This window comes from Chrysemys picta, chromosome 22 (genome assembly GCF_011386835.1).
Source record: "Chrysemys picta bellii isolate R12L10 chromosome 22, ASM1138683v2, whole genome shotgun sequence".
Lineage (NCBI taxonomy): Eukaryota > Metazoa > Chordata > Testudines > Emydidae > Chrysemys > Chrysemys picta.
Window position 1 is genome coordinate 17,362,678 of NC_088812.1, and position 27,097 is coordinate 17,389,774.

The window sequence follows — 27,097 nt, forward strand, 5'->3', positions numbered from 1 at the left end:
TTTGCTTGTTGATGATGGAAGCTTATGGAAAACAGTCCTTCTCTGCTTTGCTTCAGAGTTGCTACAAGAGGAATAAGTTGAACCTCCTGTCTTTTAATGGAGGCCACTTTGTATCAACAACCGAGCCCAAAAACTGGGGCTATCAATAAGAAAAGGAAGTTACAGAAATGTTGACAATGGCGTTTGTCCTACAAAGGATTTATGAACACAGGAAATTACGCTTTGTCCTAGATCCAGCTGCTTATAACGAATGTGCCCTTCAGTATTCATAAAGACCGCCAATAGTTAGGGGCCTACCAAATTCATGGTCCATTTTGGTCAATTTCACAGTTATAGGATTTTAAAAATTGTAAATGTCACGATTTCAGATATTTAAATCTGAAATTTCACAGTGCTGTAACTGTAGGGGTCCTGACCCAAAAGGGGGCTGTGAGGGGGTTGCAAGGTTACTGTTAGGGGGTCACAGTATTGCCACCCTTACTTTTGTGCTGCTGCCTTCAGAGCTGGGCCCTCGGCTAGCAGTCGCCGCTCTTTGGCCACCCAGCTCTGAAGGGAATGCAGAAGAAAGGGTGGCAATACCGCAACCCCCCTACAATAACCCCCTGTGACAGCCCTCCCACAGCCCCCTTTTGGGTCAGGACCCCCAATTCGAGAAACGCTTGTCTCCCCCGTGAAATCTGTTTTGTATAGGGTAAAAGTATACAAAAGACCAGATTTCACTGTCTGTGACGTGTTTTTCAGGGCCATGAATTTGCTAGGGCCCTACCAATAGTCCTTTACTTACCACATAAATATCAAACAGAAAAGGCTTTTGGACCTGGTTGCAATGTAGGAGTATCCACATAGTGTTAAGACATGACTCAGTCTTTTCTGCATGTTTTAGGCCCAGTTTTCACTGCTAAAAAAAAGGTGTTTTTTTTTTTTTTTTTTTTTTACCTTGGGGTAACTAATAAGCAAGGGCTGCGGTAAACACAATGAAGACCAGCACTTCATTTTTATGGTGAAGTCAACAAGGTCAACCCCAGGGATGGGAATACTGCTTTTCTCACCTATTTTACCTCAAAGTAAAAACTAAAGTGCCCTGTTTTCACTGTGGTTTTATGTTCGGATATCTCAAACATTAGCTACTCCGAGATTAACAAAAAACCCAACGGATACACCTTGTTTGGCAGTGAAGAGAAGACTTACTTGTACTTGTATGAACAAGCAGTTCTACAGTCCTAATCTTTTCAAATTGCAAGACAGAAAGAACCATGTGCCAATATGAATCTCAGTCAGAGTCAGGTGTGATGTAGCTGTGTAATGCTATTTTTCTTGCATTCTTGAATGGACAGAAAACCCCATTATAATTGCATTAGAAAAATGCGTCAAGACTTATGGTACAACATGGATGATTATAACATAGACTTTCTGCTCACCCAGGAAACAAGATATATGTTATATCATGAACACTGCTAATAGCAACAGAATCCTGTGCTTACACATGTTTCTTTCTATAGTGTAGATAGGATTTTAATCAGAGCTGAGAAAATCTAAAACGTAATTAATTGATCATTATTAATTCGCGACCCCCAAATCACTGGTTGGCCAGTTTATACTTCAGAGTTATCAAATGAAAACTGCAACCCGTCCTCCATATCCCTTTTTGGGAGGTAGAGCAATGGAGAAAGAACATTCTTTGAGCGCCATGCAGTCCCCCTTAGCCTCCAACTCCAACTTCACAGAATGAAAGGAAAACTATCCAAGTGTTTTCAATATTCATCCCAGCATTTTCTAGCCAGGGTTTTGTACAATCTGATTTACAACTATTCCAACACTTCTCTATGGATACTATTCCATAACCAATATGTCCCCCATTAGGAAGTATTTTCTGCCTTTACCGCAAATTTTCCCAAACTAGATAAACTCAGTAAAGATCCACTCTATGTAGTGATTAATCTCACGGCCATAAGAAGTGGACTGAGTTGCAACTGCTTTCATCAGCACCAAATCTGGTGACACGGTGTTTGTCCATTTAGTGAGCTCCCCTCTGCCCCCAGGAGAGATCAAACTGGGTTCTCACATGAAGTTTTTGAAATAAAATTTAAGAGATTTCCTCCTCCCTTCACGTTTTCAATATAACGGCAGTTTCATTCAATGGATGACACAATCCCTGCCCCCTTTTAAGAAACCAAAATGCAGCAGGATTGACAGGGTGGGAGACTATCCGTAACGGGCAATGATCCGCTGCCAGACAACCAGGTACATTTTTCTCAAATCTTATAAAGGCTGCATTGACCGTGTAGAGTAATTCCAGAGCAACTCATTTGGGCTTTACAAATGCACTCTCGGCAGTAGCCAATGCACTAGATGGAGTTTTAATTTATTAACTGCCAGCCTAAAAGCTCAAGAAAATTGACACCTGGGCTGAGGAGAGGAAACAGAGTTTGTCAGCTTTTGTTCATCATCCTCAAAGTGCATGAAGAAATGTGAAAGACCTTTTGTCTGTAAATCTTCCAGAGTCTTGATAAAAAGGGTGAGTATAAAAAAAAAAAAAAATCCTACAAAACCTGATACTACCATAAAAAATGAAAAAAGTAGAAACTTGGAAGGCAGCCTCTGGCTTTCCTTCCCCCTGATTAAATGCAGATCACAAGAGCTTTTTATGGGAGGTAGAGACGTTTTTCAGTACATCTGGTCCCTAGTATTAATCTTACAGGCTATATTAATGTGCACCATTTTCAGAGCTGACCAGGACTGCGCAGCACATACCTGCTATGATGACTGAATCGGTTCTAGAAGGACCAAATTTCAATGTCATCTCATGCTTGTGTTTATGAACCGCCAGGTGGTCCTCGTTTGTAAACCTCTGAAATGAAACAATTTAAAAGAGTGAATAAATGCATTTTATGGTACTTCCTGCAGCGGAGGTGGGGGTGGGGAAGGGGAAAGGGAGGGAAGAAAGCCACCTGAGAGAGGCTGTAACATAATCGCTACATAGCATTAAGCAAAACCAGAACAGGACAGATTGTTTGAGAAGCGGTGTATGAGCACATCGCTCTCAATGAAAAAGCCATTATGTTGGCTTCTGGTGAAGAGGGGAAAATACTTTTAATAATAAAATTTTAAATATAAAAAAAAATGGCGGGGGCCACGCAGTCGCTCGTAACCAAAAGAGGAAATGCAAATTATCCTCACCGCAGTGCTCTGTGAAGTGTACCACTTTATTACTGCCTAATGGAGAGATAAATTATTCACTATTAGGGGGATCAGTTAACTTCTTGGATCGTGTGTAATGGAACTGGCATCCGCCAGGCAATTCGGGCCCAGGTTTTATGGAGCAGGACAGAGCGAGACTGCCTGAGATCGATGCCCAATGGCTATTTGTAACGGCACGGAAGAGCACAGTTGCACAAATGCTGCTCCCACAGAACCAGGAGGACACATTTCAAGCGCAATAAAGATGCCATCTAAATTCCACCTGCAGCATAATTACAGAATAAAAGTGTATGCAAGGGCTTTTGCGTGCTGCTGCTGAACTTGGCTTCGCTTCAGTAGCTCAAGAGGATAAGGGAGTACTGGGGATATGGCAGTCTCATTTAAAACCCAAACAAAGGGATTCACCCCCTTCTTGTTCCTGGAGAAGTGCTACGTGCGGACTCGTTTTTTAAATTGTTCTCAATTTCTGCCTTTTTGAAATAAAAGGTACAAAAGGAGGGAAAGAGTTAAGCTAAATAATAATAAAGACCAGAGGATGGATTGCGCCTCTCCTAATAGACTGCGACAAACTGTTAGCTTCAGAGCATTTCATGGGGCCATACTGCAGGAGCTGTGCCGTATTGTTCTAGAAGCAAGGGAATGTCAGAAACAGCTGCTGCATCACAGAGAATTTTATAAGAAAAGGAAAAGGAAAAAAGGAACACCTGTACCCGTGAACTAGCGAAAGTGCAAACCGGTAGTTTGATCTCTATACGCGCACTTGGGTCTAGATTCTTTTCCAAGTAGATGCGTGTCCCTGAAAGCTACATGCTGACCTTGTAGCTTTCCTTAATCAGCATTACTGAGAGGAGGTTTATAATAGTGGGGGAAGAGTATTAATAGGTATTAATGTTTACACAAAACAAAAAAGTTTATTTTCCCTTTATTATAATAGAAGATATTTATAGAATACGCCTCATCCCTCAAACAAATGGCATCTCAAAAGTGTCTGTGAACTGTGGACCATGACCAGAGCTTTAAAAAATGTGTTGGTCCTGAAAGCATTTTCAGTAGTTCTATCAAAAGGGTTTCTACCTCTAGAAGTTTGTGAAACACTGGATTTAAGTATGAATGCCACTTTATTTACTCCCCTGTAATATTTCGCAATAGTTTAACAAAAATATGTGTCCTCTTACTGGGGTACCCTCTCTTCAAAGTCTGAAACCTAATGCTGATGATGTCCAAGCCGATCCTGTCTGTTTCAATGTTCAAGTGAAGCCACATCTGCCCAATTAATTTATGCGGAGAAAATACTGGACGGGGGAGAAAAATTAAAAGGCTGAAAAGTTGTTACTATTCAGGATTTTCAGCCTGTGTGTGTGTGTGTTTGTTTTTTTAAGAGGGAAAGGATTTTTTCCAGCATTTTTTTACATCATGCCATAAAGCAGGGGTGGTCTTTTTGGCATGCTGCTTTTGACCATTTACTGCTCTGCTTCTAACATAGCTGCCAGTCCTGCTCTTTCCCTGAGAGACAATGACAAGCAGTTGTATGAGGAAAATAAGTAGCTCAAGGCAGGGAGAGAAAGAAATAATACATGTGGGTAGGGGGGAAGGGAGTTTCAAATACATATCTAGAAGCATCCGCAGTAGCTTTAAATGGTAAATATGCAGTTACACCAAACATGAAACCCCACAGGTCCAAGTCCTGTTTCTTCAACACTACAATCTGGTGCTAGGTAAAAAAGTGGAAAGATTTTTTTTTTATTATTATTATTTTTAAACTTTGACGAGACTGCAAGCAGCAACAGCAAGAAGACTAGAAGCCATTGGGAGTGGGAATCAAGGTTATTTATCTTCCATAAAGGATGGTTATGTGGCAGCGAGTTCTAAAGAAAGTGTGGTAACATCACATTATAGCTCAGTGTGCTTTAATAATGAGATCTCTGTAGCCACCTAAAAAAAACTATGCCACGCTCTGGAAGAGCCAGGTCTTTTAGTCAACTGTGATTTGGGTTCTGCAGCTTTGGTACTCCAGAATTTATTTTAATTGCCAGTTATCGTGTCTTGTTCCATCTTGGGAATTTTTAGGGCACTTTTCATGTTTTTGTTCCGCATTACAGCTCTATGTAACATCTTTATGTGGTCTTACAGGCTTTGGAGTGCTCTCTTCCTCTACACATAAATGCTCAGAGACACAATATATCTCTCTACGTATATTTCCAAACACCAAAACCTAGAGGCTGAAAGCTGGCGCTTCAGTCCTAAATCATGTCATTTAACACAGAGGGGAAAGTGAGTGGAGAATAACAAAAAACAAACAGAATGAGTTACAGCCACAGCATCAGCTTTAATATTTAATTTCTTTCCATCAGCATCTGTCACATTCTCCGTGTTATTTCAGCCTGAAGCTGGCTGTTTCCCTCCTGTCCCCAAATGAAGATGATGTAGATTGTCAGCTCTTTGGGGCAAGTATCATGTGTTTAAATGTGTTTGTACAAAGGCTACGACATCAAGATCAAGGCCTTGTTAGGAGTTTCTGGGTTGTTAGTGCAATATAAACATTAAATATGCATCAGGGAGAGGAGGAAAAAAACAGCTTATGACAGAAAACCCAAGAGACTAGGGGTACCCCGTTATTTCAAATGTGGCCCTTACGGGCCAAGCTGCAGCGCTGCTACCTGATTGGTGTATAAATTTACATTTTAAAAATAAATGCACACAGACATAAGTATTTGCATTTCTCTCTTCCTTGAAAGATGGCGATTGAATTCACTAGATTACACAACTTCAGTGGAGGAGCTTCATCCTCCTCATGCAGTTCCAGGCTTGTTTTTAGGAATCCCCAGGCTGCATTTGGCCCTGCATGCTCCTACAAGAGACCCATAGTTCCTCTGGTACAATGTATTTAGTGTGTGCATGGTTATTTAGCGTGTGGGTAAACAAGTATCTGCATTTATTTACCCAAGAGACAGTAAAAGTTTTCCAGAGAAGACAGATTTGGGGCATATTAGGTTGGAAAGTTTGCATTCTTTATCCAACAGGCCATGACAGCCCCACGGAATAAACATTTTGGTAATTTTAAATGCACTAATTTTAAAATGTTTATTTAAAAAGCTACAATAACTCCAGTTGGGCTGATACATTTCAGTAATGTAATAAGGAGCGAAAGAATACGTACACTGGGCCAAACCTTGGATCTTTACACAGGCAAAACTCCCATCGACTCAATAAGAACAAGTAAGAAAAGAAAAGCAAGGATTTCGCTCTTAGCCTGCACTTACAAGGCCCACAAAAACGATACAGGCGATGGGAGAGCTACACTGGCTGCTTGTTAGGACAACTTGCAGATCCCAGGGTATAATGCAGACAGGGCACAAACATCAAGGTGGAGCATGCTAGGACCAATAGTTTTTGTGGGGCAAGCTCTGTAATAAGAGGAAAATGGTAGCGGACTGCATTTGGCATGAAGGTAGTGCTCGAAGTGCCTTTAAATCTGTTGTGTCGAGTCCAACAGCTTAACATACACACGCAGAAATCTCTGGGCCATAAAGACATATTTTTCAAGTAATTTAAGAAGAAAGTAACTCCAACTATGAAATACATTAGCTCCTTGGAAAAAAAAAAACATAATGGGTCTAAATTACAAGGCTGCAAACTGTGCCACAGAATACACTTGTAAAAGGAAATTTTAAGTGAAAGTGGGAGCAGATGGCACATTTTCATTGGAATGAAAAAAGACTGGGAGCCAAGATCTTTTGCACCAAGCTGCGGCCCACAATAAGTTTTTACAGCTAGATTAATAAACCCTTGTTACTAGTGGGAAAATGAAATGTTGACCCAACCTAACTAACTACAGTGTCACAAATGATTTTGCAGCACTCAGATACCATGCTAATGGCATAGCAGTGTATAAATATCTTGATGGACACCGCTAGCAGTGAATTAAAACATGTCCTTTATTGCAGTAGTAAATTTACAGGCACATGCTTATACTAGATGCATCAGGCAGCATAGGGTGGATACAATGCGTCACAAGTAGTTAACTTTCAAAGAAAGCCAAGCTCCATTCAGGAAGGTCACCTGCCCCTCCTCCCACCCTCGCTTTAATTCTCAGAATGGAATGGCCTTTAAGTTACTAATAATAAGGAAGAATGAACTTGTGATTAAGGTTCTGGAGATTTGGGTTCCCGGATCTGCCACAGACTCCCTATGTGACCTTGGGCAAGTACTTCATCTCTGTTTCCTTTCTGTAAAAATGATGATGATAATTCTCTGACTGACTGAGGGGTTATGAGAATAAATTCACTAATGTTTGTAAGGTGTTCACACACTAGAGTGATTCATAGATTTTTAAGGCCAGACTGGACCATTACAATTATCTAGCGGGGACTCTATTAGCACCCAGACAGATCTGTTTTCACAGTAGAGCAGGTGTTGGGGCAACAACATAGCTGGTGTTGGAATGACTTGAGTTCTATTATACCAATAGTAGAGCTGATTTGTATATTTTTACATTTATTTGTGAGATGCACAAAGTTGTGAGTTCAAGGAGAATCTTCTCAGAGTTTGCCTGTGCCCCTGCCCACTGTGTTATTATAACAAAGGCTCACAGGCAGGCAGACCATCACATGAAGAGTGATCTTCAGAAGCGGCCATCAGCTGTCATTGTGACACTTATGGCCACATTTTCAAAAGCACCCAATGGACTGCGCTATTTTGAAAACACGGCAAGTTGGTTTGGTGGCTAAACAGGAGCTGAGCTCTTTTGAGCAACTGGCCACGATGGCTCTACGTGTATGGGTCCTTCTAATAGAGTAGGTGACACCACGTGTGTGAATTAAGTCAGAGAAAGCAGGGTGAAAAAAAGGAAGGAATGGATGCTCACAAGTTATTGGGCTAGTTACTGAAGTGTTCCTAATGACAGATTTTCCTCTTTGAGGTACACAGCACATACACCTTAATGTTCCTACCGCAGGGACAAATGGATTGTTCTGAAGAGAGCTGAGGGGGACCTAATCCTAACCAAAAAGCAAAACCAGTGTGCAGTGTATGTGTTAGAGCAGGGAATGGGAATTTGGGCACTTGGGTTCTATTCTCAGCATTTCCACTGACCTGCTGTGAGACCCGGACCCAAGTTCATTTCACTGAGTGACTTAGTTTCCCCTTCTACGTAATGGGGACAATTATGACTTACGCACCAGTAGTGAGCCGTAATTAATTCCTGTAAAGCCCTTCAATATACTCGACAGACAAAGGATTAACTCAGTAAAGAATGAGGGTGAGAAGCCATAACTGAAAGGACATTTTCTCATGATGTATCACTTAGGTGATGATCATGCTATGACATTTTTCTAGCAGAATTATACACTGACAGTCTAAACTGATCTAATCAGAGTATATGTTTTAAGTCATTTTCTTTCTTGGTCTCTGAGCATGGACACTTCTGTCTTTATGCCTAAACATTCTGTGATGCAGACATGAAAGTATCTAGTGCCTTTCCCCATTAAAATCAGCACCACAGAACAAGGTATTTTCCTCCCTGTTTATTAGTGTCTCATGAAAATCAGAAAATCCATGGCTAGTATAGCATGACCTGAAAACAGCATGTTTGATGCATTTCTGGGCAACACAGACTCTCGCTCACTCAAACCGCATCCAGATTAAGTCCTGAAATGTTATTTCTGGCTCAGGCAGCTCCAGAGACCCATGTGGATAGGTCTTTTACTTTAAAAATGTGCTTACATCCTGGCCTATGATTAATTCACATTTCTTTCCTTGTTTAAAAAAAAAAATAATCAGAAACTTCAGGCTCTGTTCACAAGCACATTTATTTCTGTTATTAGGAAACCAAGACTGCTAACTGGCTCTTTTGATGTTCAATCTCTTTAGTTGGGGTTAACATGCAAAAAATTGGGAAGTTTGCCACTCCTGATATGACCAACCTACAAAATCTGCCATTTTCTTAATCAGCTGTGCATCTCACTATGCCCATAAACTGTCAGAGATTTACATCAGACAACATGGCAGCTACAATCTGCACTCAAATGATTCTATGCAGTAAAACATAGACATGAAAGGAGAGATAATCAGTCTAGTGGCTACTGCCACTTACTAGACCCAGGTTTGTTCCCAGAAACAGTTTCTTCTTCTGCCAGCTGGCAGAGGTTGGAAGCGCTGCAGAGATGGCACACTTAGTCCACCGGGGGACAGAGTAGCTTAGATTACTCAAGGGCTGACTTTGCTGCCCGTTAAGCAACAGAGTTGTTAAATTCTGGAGACAGTTGCATTTAGCTCCTCCTTAGCCAGAAGGGTAGTACCTTTGAATGTGAGTGGGTAAATAATTTACATTTCTATAGCTTCTTATCCCAAAGGGCTTCAGGTAAACGTGCAACGCCACTGAAATGCGGGTGGCAACCATCTAGTGCACCGTTCACCAGAGGTTCTCAAACTGCGGGACATAGAATGTATTCTGGGGAGGCGTGAGAACCTGCTCTGCCTTCAAAGCTAGGTGACCAGAGAGCAGTCACCACTCTCTGCTCTGCCTTCAAACCTGGGCTGCCATATATGTACTTGCGTGGCAGGGGAGGAAGGGGGCAGAGAGAGAGAGAGAGCAGGCCGTAAACTACTACAGACACAAATAAGGGGAGGGGAGTGATCAAATAAGTTAGAACCACTGCAGTACACTACATAACAGTAGTGAGGAGAGAACACTGTTGTCCAAGGCCATATGATACAAACTCGAATCTTATTTAAAATGCTACACAGTAAGAAGATATCTACCTTGTCTGAAAGGCCCCTACCACCTTGAATGTCCATCACAGCAGAAAGGACTGCAGCTTCTACAAGCTTGTATACATGAAGTTAGCACAAAATAGCTGTTGCAATTTAAATTCACACATTAGCTTATTCTGCGCTAACTCCACCTAGGAACAAGCATCTATTGCCCTAAAAGTGGCTTTAAAGTAGATTACGTTAAACTGTACAATGGCACTTTTAGTGCGGAATGAGAACATCCCACGGGGAGGAGGGGGGGGGGAAGACAGCACAGAATAGCTATTGTGCTTTCAATTCACACCTGAACTTATTCTGCACTAGCTTCCTGTGTAGACAAGTCCTAGTATCTTAAAGTGCCTGGAAGTCAGTTTGTCTAACTGGAAGGACTGCTGCACTGTCACGATTTGAACCAGTGATTAATATGACACGCTTAGGTCACTAAGCCAACCCCTCCTGCTAAAAAAGGAATTTCCTGGAATGCTGAGGGTCCATCTGCTACCCTAGGCGCGGGGGAACAGAAAGATGAAGTTTGTGATGCGGTATGGATGGTACAGAAGGAAAGCATCCAGCGACTTGCATAAAACCCCCGAGAATGGAATGGGTATTCTGACCGACTTGGGGCACCAAGGCTGCCCAATTCAAATGGGAAAAAAGGCCAAAAGTTTTCAAGCATGGTTGACTGAAGTTGGGCTCCTAAATCCACACTTAGGCTACTAAATAAAAGCAGCCAGATTTTCAACAATAAAGATCGGTTTCTCTCATGGATTCAAATATAATTTGTGGGTGAGGAGCACTGAAGTCAGGCTGCTTCTGTTCAGATGCCTAATTATGTATTTGGGTATCTAACTTTAGGCAACCATTTAAAATAAACCTTGGCCAATAATACTTCATACTTTTGATCTGTAGAATGCAAAGCACTCTACAAAAGGTGAGTCTGATTATTAACCCCCTTTTGCATCTGGGAAGGCTGAAGTATGGGAAAGTTATGGTAACTTGGCCAGGTCAAAGAGCATTCATTGGAACAGCTGAAAACAGAATCAGGTTTCCCGACTCGTAGTCTGGTGTCCCGTCCATAGCACCATGCTGCTACTGCTTTGTGCAATAGAACAGCATTACATTATGTGACAGTAGTAGCTAATTAAAAATTTATTCAATAACCATCAATGTTATTGAAATAAATCTAAAAATGCACTACGATGAGGAAGTAAATAAGGATTATTACATTCTGCATTCTAATCCCAGCTGTACCAAGGTCTTCCTGTGTAACCTTGGGTAAATTATTGACGCTTTCCATCCCTAGTACACACCATAAAAATGAGGATAATGCTCCCAGCCTCACTAGGGTGCTGTGAGGATAAATCCAATGGCATGAGAGAGTGCGAAGATACCCGTCAGGAACACTACAGAAAAACAACACAAATTAAAAATGAAATGGAAATATACATTTGGTCCATTAAGGGGCCATTTAAAGAGTTAGTTTAAGAGCTTGGCAGTTCCTGCATAGCTTGGAAGCTGGGGAGTGGGGACTAAATAAATGGGGCAGAATGAATGTCTTGGGTGGGGAACAGGGAGACACTGTTAGAGTGGAGTTCCTAAGCTGCCTTACAGCAGCATTTTTCTCTAGTGCAGTTTAGGAAGTTGTGGCATCTAGAAGGAAAGAGGAGAATAATGCAGCCATCTCACAGCCATACAATCATATTATTTATGGGGCCTTGCCCACATCCAATCAGGAAAAAAAAAATCATCAGACCCAGTGGTGGTGGTGAACAACCAAAAACAGACTACAGCTCTACCACAGAAATCCAATACTGGGTTTCTGCCTTCCACTGCAAGACTCTGCTGTTTACTAAGTGAGTCACACTTCCTGCTTTGAACTCGACAGCTCCTGAATGAATAAGCTGGAACTGAAGAATCTTTCTCAGCAAACAAACAGCATCAGCGGCAAGCCCTGCGTGGTGTGCGCATGTGAGAGAGAATTTATAGAGTGAAAAGAAAAGAACAGGAAACTCCTTCCCAAAATACCCAAAGAAACAAGAATGTGTGTGTGTAAAAGTAATTAAATCAGAACTGGAGCTGATTAATTTGTCTACAGGGTTGAGGATTTGTGCTTTGGGAGGCTGTACTGGGATCTTAAAAAGTCTCTGGCATATGGCCCAGTCCATCAATAATGTACAGGCAAGAAAGGATTTTGGCAGCAGGTGCTAGCACATGCAGTTACGACTGCTCACTGGTGCAAGTCAGAATGACTTTCAGATTCCCTGCCAAACAGTACATTTAAGTTAAGTGCTCACGCTCGTTCAATATGCAAACCTTAAATCGCTGGTAACAATGGAGGGTTTGTACCAAGCATGCGTCCACACCTGGTGGAGATGCTGCAACGCTTAGCGGAAAGTCAACTCTACAGCACACAGCCAGAAGTCCTTCATCAATGCCGGGAAGGCGATGAATTGAGTTCTTGAGGGAGGGTGGAGTAAAAAATAGATGTGATTAAAGCAAAACTACAGTTTTGATTCAGGGAGTTGAGCAAGAACTTGGGCTTTAAGATCTTTTCCTTAGTGCCTAGAGATATTAACTGCACACATTCGGCATGCCTGGGCAAAAGACAATCATAGGATCCTTGATGAGTGGATGAAACAATTAACGGCAGTGTAAAGTCTTCATCTTCTCTCACTGCTAATAGTTAAGGGCTACTATACCCAGGATTCTGTCATTAATTACCACCTGAAACAGTTTTATACATCTCCCAGATTACTGGTGTACAGGCTAATTATGACTTGGCTCTCTTCATCGAGAAAGGCTTTAGTTCTCTTCCTATCCAAATATATCCTGCACCACCTTACCAAGGTTTAGTTGGATGGGCTACTGTTTCAAAACGTTGCCCCAAAGTTAATCCTAGAAGTTAGCTTTCCTCGACAAAACTAATGGGGCAATGGCATAATGGGTATTTTTCCAGTTTGTTTCTTGTGTCACAGCTTGATAGCGTCACACATTGCTCAACAGTATCCTTTCCACACCCTTGATTAGAAGTGGATGCAATCTTCCAAACAAAGTTGTTATGCACTGAAAAGTTAACTTCCTTGGATATATTCACGACATCTTGTACCTATATTCTACGTATCTGTCAGTCTCTCCTTATAGCCAAATATTGTATAGATGCTTTTAATGCACTGGCCATGATCCCCCCTGGCACTTTGGGCAGCTCTACACTTGATGTGCCTCTGTAGCGCTTCAGTGAAGACGCTAATCCACCTCTGTGAGAGGCAGTAGCTATGTTGACGGAAGAAAATAAGTTTATAGTGTAGATCTGCCCTTTCTAATGGTTTGTTAAGATGCTATTGCATAAAGTGTTGCCAATAAGGTATCAATAAAGTGGACAGAGTTTGTTGTTATACTTCTCCAATTAGAGGGCAGAAGGGAATTAGTTGCACAGAAATACAGAACTATGGAAATAACTTGTAGTGGGCCAAGGATATGTGGACAGAATATGAGAGCCCATAATTATTGAAGAGTATAAATGTCAAGGAGGGAGAGCAATTATTAAAGGCAGCACAGTACACAGGGGTACAACTTGGAGTATAGGGTGAGATAAAGGGAAAATTTAGGTTAGTAGCACTCTTGAATCCAGTCTACCAAGTGATGGGATAGAAGCCCCATTGTTTGGGACATTTAAAACTACAATGGACAAAACAGTACATAATGTATTGTAGAGAAGTCCTGCACTGGCTCCAGGAGGGAGCATGAAGGGCTTGATGGCTTAATAATCACAGAAATTAAGTATCAGAGGGGTAGCCGTGATTGTCGCTTTTTACAGATCCAGACTGAGTCCTGTGGCACCTTATAGACTAACAGATGTATTGAAGCATAAGCTTTCGTGGGTGAATACAGATGCATCTGACGAAGTGGGTGTTCACCCACGAAAGCTTATGCTCCAATACGTCTGTTAGTCTATAAGGTGCCACAGGACTCTGTCGCTTTTCATAGAAATTAAGAAATGGAAGAGATCTTTGGCTTAGGAAAAGGCTATTAGGCTCTCTTGAATTTTCACAGTTGTCATAGTGAAATTAAAGACCAAAAAGACAACACAAGTGATTTAACAGCCCATATAATTAATCCATTCATACCACAGGACAATTTCCGCCTTTGGATTCCCCACCCGGCCACCCTTTCCATCCATCCAAGGGATGAAACTAGTTCTCTGTTTTCAATGATTTAATAGACTATGGCCAAAAGAAACCAATATGATCGGCAAGCCTGACCTCTTACATAGTAACGGGTAAAGAATCTCACTCTGTAATCCAAGCAGTGGAAGAAATTCTTTTCTACTATAGACACAAGCCAAATAAATTATGGCTGAAATAGAGCATATCCATTAGAAAGGCATCCAACATCATTTAGAGACTGCAAGTGATGATGAATTTACCACATCCCATGGCAAGCTGTTCCAATGGTTAATTACTTACACGGTTAAGGAGTTACAACTGCATTCCAATTTCAACTTTTCCAATTTCAACTTCCAACCATTGGATCCTGTTAGGTCTATCAAATTGAAGGCACCACTCAAAATGTCAGATATTTTCTCCCTATGCAGATACTTTTAGACCATGATCAAATCACCCGCTTACATTCTTTCTGATAAACTAAATAGTGAGCTCCCAAGTCTCATGGTAAGCATGTTTTTCAGACCTTTAATCATCTGTAGATCTTCTCTGAACCTTCTCCAAGTTGTGCATCCTTTTTAAAACATGGACAGCAGAACTAGACACAGCATTCCAGCAGTGGTCTCACCAATGCCATATACAGAAGTATTATTACCTCCCTAGTCTTACTCAACATTCCTGTTTATATATCCTGAGATAAACTGACCCTGAGCTCCCATTGTATTATCCACAATGGTCCTCAAGCCCTTTTCAGAGTCACTGCTTTCCAGGATACAGACAGCAGATTGGGTTGTATGTATAGCCTATATCAAGGATGACCAAACTGTGGCTCTTTTACTGTTAAAGTGTGGCTTGGGGAGCCCTCCATGTCCCTCCCATTCCTCACCTACCAAACTGGGGGAGGGATGGAGCTCAGGACTCTGTCTTGCAGCAGGATGGTGGGGTAGAGGCTGCTGCCCAGCAGGGGTGGTGGTGGTGGTGTGTGTGTGTGTGGGGGAAAATGTCTCAGGGCTTCTGCCCAGCAGCAGGGCTTCAACAGGAGCAGGGCTGAAGCCCCGAGCCCCCGCAAGTGCCTCCCACGCAACTGAAGCCCAGAGCCCTGGTCAGGTATACCCCAGCTCTTGAAATTGTGAAGACTGTCGTATGTGCCTTGAAAGATCAGTAAGTTTGGACAGCACTGGCCTATATCGTATGCTCCTAAATGAACAAACTTGCATCTGGCTGTTGGAAGTTGTTGGCTTGGTTGGTGCACCTTGGTAGCTGTGACCATCTCTCCTACTAAAGGTGTGTTAGAGTGGGGATTCTTCAGGATATCTATTTTCTGTCCCCTCTTTCTCTGTTACCAGCAGGTTGTGCTATCTTTAAGTAGTAACATATACAAGGTAAATGAGAGGCCCTAATGCTATCCCTTGTGTGTCATCTTCCCATTCACTAATCATTTTCCATCGTCATAGATTCCAAGGCCAGAAGGGAATACTGACCTAGTCTGACCTATATTACACAGGCCATAGAACTTCCCCAAAAGAATTTCTAGAACAGACCTTTCAGAAAAACCATCCACTCTTGATTTAAAATTGGTCAGTGATAGAGAATCCACACAACCCTTGATAAGTTATTCCAATGGTTAATTACTCTTAAAAATGTATGCCTTATTTACACACTGAATTTGTCTAGCTTCAACTTTCAGCCATTGGATTGTATTATACCTTTCTCTGCTAGACTGAAGAGACCATTACATATTTCTTCCCCATGTAGATATTTATAGACTAATCAAGTCACCCCTTAAACTTTCTCATTTTTAAACTAAATAGATTGATGTCCCTGAGTCTATCACTATACGGCCTGCTTTTTAATCCTTTTATCATTCTTGTGGCTCTTCTCTTAACTCTTTCCAATTTATCAACATTCCTCTTAAATTGTGGACACCAGCACTGGGACACAGTATTCACACCAGTGCCAAATACAGAGGCAAAATAACCTCTTTACTCCTACTTGAGATTCCCCTGTTTATGCATCCAATAGAATCTCAAGTACATCTTGAGATACTTCCATTCACTGACTCCAAGTGAATTCTTAATCTAGATCAACAGTGATCTATGGACCACCGATAGTATATAAAGAACTGACTTAGTAAAATGGTGCTACTCGATTTCCAGCTACTAAATTATACTGTGGGCCAGCTACAAATGTTAGATACTTTCCTAATGTTTTTCCATGTAAGAAATTACTATAGTTGCTACAGGGACATTATGTGATCACACATGGAAGGGGAGATTGTTCTGGGGATCATGAATGGCTGGATATCGGACAATATTTCCATTAAAGGTTCACGAAAGACAAATTCTCAGACCCTGAAGAGGTCTGAGAACCTGATCTCTCAACAGTTTCCATTTTGCATCTTAAGCTTTATGACTGTGCAAATCATTCTACATAGTACTCTGGTATCCCCCCAAAGCCTCATCCGCTCCACTAAATGGATTCAGTGAAATACCCAGAAAATTAGAATGTGCGAGTCAGTTTTCCATATCCTGATCCAGTCTGGCTGTCCCTTGCATTAGTCATCTGAAATTGTTACGCAACCTGGTCTTTCAAAAGCTGCCAATTTCTTCACTACAAGTCAAGTCAGGTTTACATGTGTAAACTAGTGTTTCTTTGCTCTTCTCATGTTCTTTTCTTAACTCCTTAGAATGTTTTCAGTTTTTGTAAGTTCACAACTGGGAGATTTCAACTGTCTGCACAAAAGGATTAAGTTTGGGAAGTATATTAGCGAGCTCCCAATCCTCCGTACTATCTGGTGTACTTAGAGGGCCAGTGAAATCCCACAAAAAGACTCTTTCTGTTCCACAATCCCCAGATGCAATTCATCTGGGTCTGGTGCTTTACTAATGTGCAGTTATAATTGCCTTCTTAGCTACTCCTGATTAATGGTAAAGCCTTTTAACGTTTTACTTTCCAGCTGCAACCCCTGAATAAAAATTAAGTGGATAAACTGTAAGTGCTAGAGAAATTAGAATTGATAGAGCCAAGCACAATGAAAGAAGGCTTTGCATAAGCTTTTCTCCACGTAGCTTTTCCAATTGCACTTTGGTTTTGATCTACAGCTTTCCTTCCCTTCCACATTTATAATTCTAACCCCCCCTTGAGCAGAGATTACCTAGCTGAGGTGCCAACTGTGTGCTGATTTTGTGATGTAGAAAAATACAGGTCACCAGTGTTATTGAACAGCTGCTTTTCTACTTTATCAGATGCAAATTATGATAAAAATGTACTTGCTGTAAAAGGGAAGTGCCTCAATTTTATTTTAGATTATTATAAATCTTAAACATTTGTACAAAGATAATGCAACTCTCTTAAAAGATGGAGCCAATATAACACAGCACTCAATTTATTTTTAACTAATACCAAAACATGCAGTAAAAAATGTTCTCCTAACCAAACTGAAAGATCATATTAATCCCCTAATGTAAAAATTGCTAACAAATAAATGCCGAAGCAAAGAATTAAGATGTCAACAGAAGAGATTTCATAATGAAGAGACTGCACCTGTATCTTTGGGACTCAGAGTATCCAGTCACAGTATGTCTACACTGCAATATAAGCAAAGGATTCAAATGAAGACTGAAACCTAATCCACCCACCCCTTTCTGTCTACACACAAATCACACTAACCAGGGCTCAGACCCAGGTTCCCAGGACCTCATGGGGGTGGAGGGACCAAGCGCGAGTCAAGCCAAGATCCACGGTTCAAGCCCTATTGCTCTGTAGTGTAGACACAGGCACCAGATTCATGCTCTGGGGGTACGTCTATACCCAGCCGCTAGTTCGGCGGCTGGCAATCGAACTTCTGGGTTCGACTTATCGCGTCTTGTCTGGACGCGATAAGTCGAACCCGGAAGTGCTCGCCGTCGACTGCGGTACTCCAGCTAGACGAGAGGAGTACCGCGGAGTCGACGGGGGAGCCTGCCTGCCGCGTGTGGAGGTAAGATCGAACTAAGGTACTTCGAACTTCAGCTACGTTATTCACGTAGCTGAAGTTGCGTACCTTAGTTCGATTTGGGGGGTTAGTGTAGACCAAGCCTGGGAGTCCACTGAAAGCATCCCACAATCCCTGGGCTGATTTTCTTTGTCCTCTGGACATTCAAGTTTTGTGGACAGTTGAGTTTCCCACACTGCACCATAAATAAAGGGCTATCATGGCCACGTTTTGGGAGGACGCTGGGAAGTCTGGATATGGGTGGTTGGACTTGGGCCTGCATAATGCAGTGTAGATGCTAAAGCTCCAGGGTTCAACAATTCCTAACATGGGGTTGCAAATGGGAGTGTAGATGCTCAAGCCCTGGGTTAAAGCGAGGGTCTACAAACCTGAGTTCTACTAACCCTGGCCTACCCTGCAGTGTAGACATACCCAGACTGAACTGCCACTTAACAGATTTCTAGGACACCAGAGGCAGGGGGAAAGGCACGAGTCTAAATAAACCTTGCACTTGCAATGTTAATAGAGTCCCATTTAGACAGTTCATTGAAATTCCTTTAGAAATACGATTACATGTCCAGCTGTATCAGAATGTGGGTTAGCAAATGAGATCTGACCCAAGGTAGTATATTGCTATGAAAAGAAAGTAAATAGTCCAGAAAACTCCACACACAATGAACAAAAACAAGACACCACGACTCTAGCCTCCCTATTGCAATATGTTGTACCATGTTTTTAAGATTACAGTCACGTCTGGACTGCTAAATCTCTGTCCCTTGCTGTTACTTTGTAACTATGAACCTGTTTGTGCCATACAGCGTCCTGCCTGTGCTATACTGCCTCAAAAGCATGCTCTTTGACTGCCCAGAAAGTCTGAACTAAATCCTCTCAGCATGTAAGTGGATAAAAGGCAACAGGTGATGTTTGAATCCTAGTCAATTATACTAGCAACCATAAAACCTTCACCTGTCTACTCCCCAAAATAAACCTTGCTTATCTGACCAAGATGAGTAAGTAACAACTACACAAGACAGATTTACCATTTATAAATAACTCGAAGAAGTTCAAAAGGCAAAAACTTTAACCGTTTAAAAGACAGACTAGCTTCACTTGCACTAGCTTCACTTTATGAACTGGTCTAATTTAGCAAGCTTTACTGCTGAGATTAATTTACAGCTTGTTTTGATCTGCTGCAGGATTCTCCCACTGCCATCCCTTATACATACACACTTCTTTATTGTCTAGATGTTTACTCAGGGGGAATTTTAGGACTTTAATGTTTTTAATGTTTTAATCCAGCATATAAACAATCACTAAAAAAGAAACAGCTGGTACAAGTGCTTGCAAAGTGGTGGTGCAGTTTCTTGGCTTGCAACATTAAGCAGGTGTTAAATAAAGACGATGCCATGCTCCTCACGAGATTCACCCTCACTAGAGGTTCTCAGGGAATCTTTTCCGCACAACATAAATGAGCCAAAAGCAGAGGTCCTTTGTATCCTTGTTGAAACTCCAATACCTCATTTATCCTATATTTTTATATCCCACCCTATATGCCACCAACTTCTAGCAGAATTTTTCCCCCCCAAAGGTAACTACCAGCAGAGCAAAATAAATAAATAAATAAATAAATAAATAAATAGAGTGCAAAATATCGAGACAAATTAAATATCGGGACAAACATTGGTCGGGACGCGGGACAAATGCCTAAATATTGGGACACCCTAACTGCATGGGTGTAACCCAGGGCTAGCCCAGGTGTGACACACCTGATGTACACAAGCTTGGGCTACACTACCCACTTATGTTGGTATAACTACATAAATAAATAATAAAAAAATTAATGGAGAACTGGAAGGGACCTAGAAAGGTCATTGAGTCCAGCCCCCTGCCTTCACTAGCAGGACCAAGTACTGATTTTGCCCCAGATCCTTAAGTGGCCCCCTCAAGGATTGAACTCCCAACCCTGGGTTTAGCAAGCCAATGCTCAAACCACTGAGCTATCTCTCCTCCCTGAGTGACACAGTTATACCAACCTAACCCCCAGTGTAGACAGCGCTATGCCAACCAGAGGGCTTCTCCCTTTGACATAGCTACCGCCTCTTGGGGAGGTGGAGTACCTACGCCTACAGGAGAAACTCTCCCGTGGGAGTAAGTAGCATCTTCACTAAGTGCTACAGCAGCGCACCTATACCAGCGCAGCGTTTTAAGTGTAGACAATCCCTTAGAAATCTCAGGACTGTTTTTAAGAAGACCCCTGGGAAGTAAAGGGATGTTTATTGTGAGCTCTTAACACTTCAGTTGAAGGGATGAAACTGCTGAACCTTTTACAAAGGTTTTCTTTAGTCATTGGTTAGATAGGGGCTAACAAAAGCACCCCAAAGTTTAAAGCTTATGCTCCAATACATCTGTTGGTCTTAAAGGTGCCACAGGACTCTGTTGCTTTTCACAAAGTTTAAAGCAGTCCCTATAAATCCCTTCTCTGAATTGCTCTTTCATTTTCGTGTTTTGTAATCTTATCAGGTACATGAGCTCTCCCACCATCATAGACACTTCCAGCCTTGCCAGAACCTGAAATACTTTTTTTTTTTTTTTTTTTTTTTAAAGGTGGAAAAAATACTTAAAGAAAAAACATTGGGGGAAAAAAAAAAGTCTTTCGGGACTTTTTTTTTTGATTAAGCATAAAAAGGACAAGACCTGTTTTTTCCGCCTCACTCAAAGGTCACATTTGACAGTACTAAACCATCTGCCAGCATGGATCAATCAATTGTTAAACATGCTACCTTAGAAATACGTAGCAGCTGCTGGGCTGAGGAGAAAGTCAGACATGGAATCAAAACTTGAGTCTCCAACCTTGCATACTGCAAATCATCAGTCCAGACTGTTCAATTTAAATACTTCCCCCAGTACTTGCCAGGGATCTACAGGATCAGTGCTATGGCCCCAGCTTTGGAACCATGTCTAGGAGGAACCCCTTCAGTGTGCCAGACCCCCTTCAGGTCTCAGTCTTCCTTCGGGGTAAATCTCACAGCTTCACCACTTCCTTGGACTGAACCTCAGGGCCTTCAGTACTCCTGCTTCACCACTGAGCTCCGTTCAGCAAGTCCAATGGAAACGGACTCCTGATAGAGATTTGTACATTCTCCGGGGATTAATGCACCTCACCAAGCATTTGCAGTGACACTCAAACAGCATTGTGAAAACAGTAGGGTTTATGCGTTAACTGGAACACAGCATAGGAAGTCCTTAGGTGAGCACAGCGAACTGAAGGTTAAAGCATAGTCCATTCTGGTTAGCTCAGAGCCCAGCCAAGCTGTAGTGAACCCCTTGGTTCTAGCTCTGTCTCTATCGGACATCCTTTGTCAGACTCCAGGTGAGAGCCCTGATTCCCTCCAGCAGCCAACTCTTATCCCACCCACTTCATCTCTCTTCAGTCCTTTGATCTCGAGCAGGTGGATTGTTGTTCAGCTTCACTAAGGAGAGGCTGAGAAGTACATATCCCTCTGTGTTGTTGGTTGGTAGGTGCCAATATCCTGGTGACTGGATTCACCATTGTCTTCTCAAAGGCTCCACTGATATGGAGACTAAGGACCAGATAGTTAGGCAACACCCACACGTCTCTCTCTTTCCCTGCCTTGAGAGCAAACAGACTCCTTCCAATCACTGGGTAACAATGCAGCATATAGGGGAAACTGAGGCATAAATAGGATTCAAAAATACTACAAAATATTCCCACTTCATTACATTACCCACCTCCCTTTGGGAAAGTCACTTTGGGAACAGAGATGGATTCAAACTGCATTTCTGTTTGCTAGGAACAGTTCTAAAGGGTCCTTCTCTGGTTTGAGCATTGGCCTGCTAAACCTAGGGTTGCGAGTTCAACCCTTGAGGGGGCCACTTAGGGATCTGGGACAAAATCAGTACTTGGTCCTGCTAGTGAAGGCAGGGGGCTGGACTCAATGACCCTCCCAGTTCTAGGAGATGGGATATCTCCATTGTGAAGCTAGTTAGCAAAGTATTATGGAGCTAAGAAGCCAACTTAAAAGGGAAGCACGCACACAGACATCCTCCTAAAAATATAGGCAGGGGCAGAACATCACTGTTAAAAAACCATTAACAGTCTTCTGGTAGACAATGACAATTAGCATGCAGTCACTGGAGAGACCAAGAGAAAAGATGATCAAGACTCTGAATCAGAGGAGAATGGAAGTTTTCTGGGCAGTAATGCTGGACTCTTTGGTACTGTCTACAGTAGAGAAAAAAAAAGCTGTGTTAAGAGAAGGCCTAGGCCCATCTCAATCAGCTACACTGAGGTAAAATGACAATTTGTCCTGTCTACACATCCTAGCTATCACATAAAAATATACCTTTTCGCCCCAGGTAGGGATGCCCTTTATGGGCTGAGAAGGCACTGACCAAACTAAGGGTGTATCCACACTAGGAAAAAAGGTATCAGCTAACACAGTAAAATTGTAGCGAAAACAACGTTCACCTAATGTGTGAAAACTACAAAGAGCCCTATCGTCTCTAGGAATCTTCCTCACATTAGCTAATGTGAAGATAAGGCCCAACCTTCCTCAACAGTATATTAGCAGTCATTAAAGGCTGACAGACTGCCAAAATCTCAATTTAGAAACCAATTAGATTCCACTACAAACCTTCTCCCTTCTAAACGTCAGGAACTGGTGACATATTTTAGGACTGGCTCATAGTCGTCGACTATCCCTCAATGCGAGGATGATGTCTGCCAAGGGGGTTTTTAAATGTCTGAGGAGCCCAATTCATGCCCTAAAGATTTTCCCACAGAAGTGACAGGTGTAATCTTGGAGGAGACAGTTGTTGGCTGGAGTGTTGTGCCCTTTCTTTCCTCCTTTGTCACTTCTCTGTCTCATGAGCACGTCTGTTCTCCTCAAAGTGAGCTGTGACTTGGTGTCTGGTGTGGCGCCGCCATGTTCTGTTCCACGCCGAGTCCTCCCAGTTTGTTGGGTGGATGCCTCCCTTTTTAAGGTGTATTTTCAGTAGGTGTGTGAAGCGCTTTCGCTGCCCTCCGCAAGCCCTTCTTCCCTGACTTAACTGAGAGAAGAGTACTTGCTTCGGGAGGCAAGTGGCAGGCATACGTACACCGTGTCCGGCATACGTACACCGTGTCCAGCGCAGCGGAGCTGGTGTTTCATGATCTGCACTTCCATAATGCTGATATTGGCTGCAAAGAGAACGCTGATGTTAATGTATCGGTCTTCACAGCTGATCCTGAGAATCCTCCTGAGGCAGCGTTGCTGGAACCACTCCAGCCATTTGAGAGGTCTTCTGTAAGTCATAGTACAGGGGTCGGCAACCTTCAGCACATGGCCCATCAGGGTAATCTACTGGTGGGCCGTGACGTTTTGTTTACGTTGACAGTCTGCAGGCACGGCCCCCCGCAGCACTCAGTGCCCGCGGTTCGCTGTTCCCGGCCACTGGGAGTTGCGGGGGGCTGTGCCTGCGGATGGCCAACAAACAAAATGTCTCGCGGCCCTCCAGCAGATTACCCTGATGGGCTGCATGCTGAAGGTTGCCAACCCGTCATAGTAGATCAAAATAGCAAAGGTAGATCCATATAGGAAAGATCAAACACAGATGGGATCACATGAGGTTAATGAACTTGCAAGCAGTGATCAATACTGATGTGTTAGCCAAATTCAGTATTTTGAGTAGAGCTGTGAGAATGTGTACAAAGAAACCAGAAATAATGTGAAAATTGTCTGGTTTTGTCACAAACAAGACTCAGAGCATGTTTTTAGAGCAATTCACTCAAATTGTTAAGAAAGACCCTGGCTCAATTTGTGGCTTCACAACAACAGCATATAAAGTTTGCAGGTGTAATACAGACTCAGAGAAAACTCTGTAGGGTTTTCATTGAGTTTGTTCACAGCAACCCATTCAAATCAGAACGGACAAACATTACAAAGGCTTAGAAAGTGAAACCGCTATGTTTTCCCCTGCAGCGCTGATTCTGGTTCCAAAGAGAAGGGATGCTCAACTGTTGTGGATCAGGGAGAACCAGAAACAGTAATCAGAACAAGGCAGGCTCTCAGGACTATCTTGGTAAACTCAGCAAAAACAAAAAAATTTAAAAATCATTAGAAGTCTGGCACCACATGAGATATTCCAGATCTGGTTCTATTAGCTATACTGGCCTGCAAAAGTCTGCTTGCAGCACAACCAACTGGCACGGCAGGTGTGAAATGCGTGCAGCGGGACCGCTCACATTTCAGTAACCCGTAAGAGGGAAGAATGTTAATACCTTCTTTTAAATATTAAGCCCTGAGTAAAGCACATATCAACTAATACTCCTGCTAAATCTGCATCCCAATGCATTGTGGAAAGCCCAGTTTCCAAGCAGGGGGACAATCTACTTGACCGGTATCCAAACTAATTACATTATTGAAGCAGGTTTTCATTCCCCACTCTCCTTTGAGTTAGATATGGCATCAGACCCTCAGAGAAAGAGAAAGAAAAATTCTTAATCAGAACCTACTCTATAGTAGTTAACAGATAAAAATGAATGCCAAAGCATTCCTGTATATACAAAACCTACAACTTTCTCCTTCAGTGCGGCCCAATGAGAAGTGAATGGCTTAATAGTCCACATGAACGCTTCCCTGGAAGCAGAGGTTCAAACTCCAACAGCATTAGATTCTGTATACTTCTTTTGGACAAAGGGATAAGTTCTAAGATGATCTTCTTTTGAAGATCTTTCTGCACTCTGTAAAAACAAAGATGTCAATGAACAGCACAATGGTGGGGTGTTGCCTTGGTGTAGATAGCCAAAAATACATCCTCCCAACTATGCTGTCACGGAAAACTCTGCATATCAACTGGCTCCTTTGCTCCAAAAGTAGCTCACTTTAGAGGAACTTCACAGTACAAGAGGAGCTAGAGAAATGTAACTATATCCATTCAGATCCTTAGCTACTCCACAGCCATGTGTTTATTTCTTCCGTGTGGCCTTGTACTTGACGCCAAGTATCCGGGTGTTCGATTGCAGGACGCATGCCTGATGTGGCAGTAGAAAATGTCCCAACATACACATCATCTTTCTACATCAGTTCTGTTGGCAGGACTTGATTTAAAGAGGATCTCTAGATTTTAAAGCCTCAAGAGGTGGTCTACAGCCTCAGCATAACCTTTCCAATATTGCTGGTGTGGGTGTGAAGAAAATCCAAGCAATGGTTTGTTTGGAGCCAAAGTCAATATTTTACTGATTTTAATTGCTAAGGCATCTTACAGCAACCAGCATGGCTGAAAAAACCTGGTAAAGAGATTACTTTGGAACAGCAGTTCACCAGAATGGATAGCCATGTTATAAAGAGAATCATCATCAATCATCATCCAGGCTTCTAGTTACCTCCTCACTCATCTCTGCAGTGAAATTTGGTAGGAAGATCACATCCCAATACAACAGCACTGCAAACATACATCCCACTTATCCATTTCTGAGAATATTCCTTGAATTAATAGCTAGAAAGGAATGCAGTGTGATTTCTTTTAAGCTACCTAACTCTGTGTGTGTATAAATATTTACTTCATGTCACCAGAAGGAGGCGGCTACAGAATTGACTTCTAGTTCAAACGTAGCTGTTCCAATAGAGTGTTTTCAAATGTTATAAAGTTAACACTCTCTACAGCCACATCAGTGATACGTCTGCAGCAGTCTCCATGAGCCCCTTTGTTTGGAACACCAAGATTTATGGTACCACATGTGTAACCACACAGAATGGGCAGACAGGTCTTCAGTAACACAGGAGCTGAAGACAGAAATATTACATTTCTGAAGCACCTTTCAGGGGATATCAACATGCTTTACAGGCACACACAGTGCAGATATGCTCAGAAAAGAAGACTCCATTCTTATAAAATCACAGCTCTCAACCTTCAAACCTGCCAATGTGACAAGCCATCAAAATGGGTGACAAATGACTGAAGAGCAGAACACCTGGGATTTGTGTACATCATGCAGTAGTTGACAGACTAGAATGTTTCTTCACTATAAAACCTCTTTAAAAAGGATGGCTTTGGACTGTGTTAAACAAGCCAGTTTTGCTGGACTGTGGTGTGCTTGGCACACCTATCGGCCTATTCCTGTACTTTCAAAAGTGGTCTCTAGTCACTGGTGCTGCAGCCGCCCTTATAGGGCAGAGTCAGGCCTCTCCATCCAGCCCTTCGTAAGTGGGTTGAGGAGGAAGTGATTCCTGCCCCGGGTCTCTGTAGGAAAGGGGGCCCTTTTCAGCGTCATTGAGTTCCGTATATTTTACTATATTTGTTATATTTAAGTTTCCACAGCAAAATTAGCTCATAGACAAGTTCTTACTTCTAGAGCTGCAAATGAGCAGGGGGTTGGACTAGATGACCTCTTGAGGTCCCTTCCAACTCTGATATTCTATGATTCTATGAAATGCACTCTGAAATGTCGGGCAAAGGTCAAACGGTGTTCTTTCTACCTCCATGGCCATCAGTAACAAAAAGCTTCTCCCACAGTACATATTTGGCAGCAGCGGGCCATGCCAAAGACAGAATGGAATCCAGCTCAATCTTCACTTGTTTTTGTCAACAGGCCAGCAGATATGGGCTCAAGGACTCAAAAGTAGATCCAGTATGGTGTGTAAGACGGGGACACTAAGATTCACTTTTCCATCTGTAATGATGCAGTAAAATCAGTACTACATTACAGAAATCTCAGGGGTCCACCTACTTTAATGCACCTTTATCACAATGGTGCAAAAATCCTTACAGAAAACACTGCAAAGTTGGGGAGGCCAATATCCCTTGTATAGGGGGGAGAGGGAGTAATTTTACAGTCAATCAGAGCTGGCTTTTGCCAACTTTAGGCAGGAATGCAAAAGGGGAAGAGTTAGCAAATAGTAGGGGTGTCAAAGTCACACAGACCTTTTTAGGTATTTTGCAATATATGACCCCACCACCACCATCCTGCAAACAAACAGTCTGGAGCACCTAACTCCCACTAAGGTCAATGAGAGTT

General features: G+C 42.3%; 1 protein-coding gene across 10 annotated transcripts in view; it reads right to left on the bottom strand.

The window, feature by feature from the left end:
• Positions 1–27,097, bottom strand: part of LOC101942323 (cyclic AMP-dependent transcription factor ATF-7) — a 118,017-nt gene that overhangs the window by 37,943 nt on the left and 52,977 nt on the right. For 5 of the 10 annotated variants that reach the window (XM_065575938.1, XM_065575939.1, XM_065575936.1 and 2 more), the window contains exons 3-4: positions 12,262–12,405; positions 2,752–2,848 (exon numbers count right to left, since the gene is read on the bottom strand). In XM_065575938.1, coding sequence (XP_065432010.1) covers positions 2,752–2,848; positions 12,262–12,405 — 241 coding nt within the window. The remainder of the gene's footprint in view (positions 1–2,751; positions 2,849–12,261; positions 12,406–27,097) is intronic. The other 5 variants (XM_024109881.3, XM_008173287.4, XM_005307717.5 and 2 more) reach the window with 1 other exon arrangement.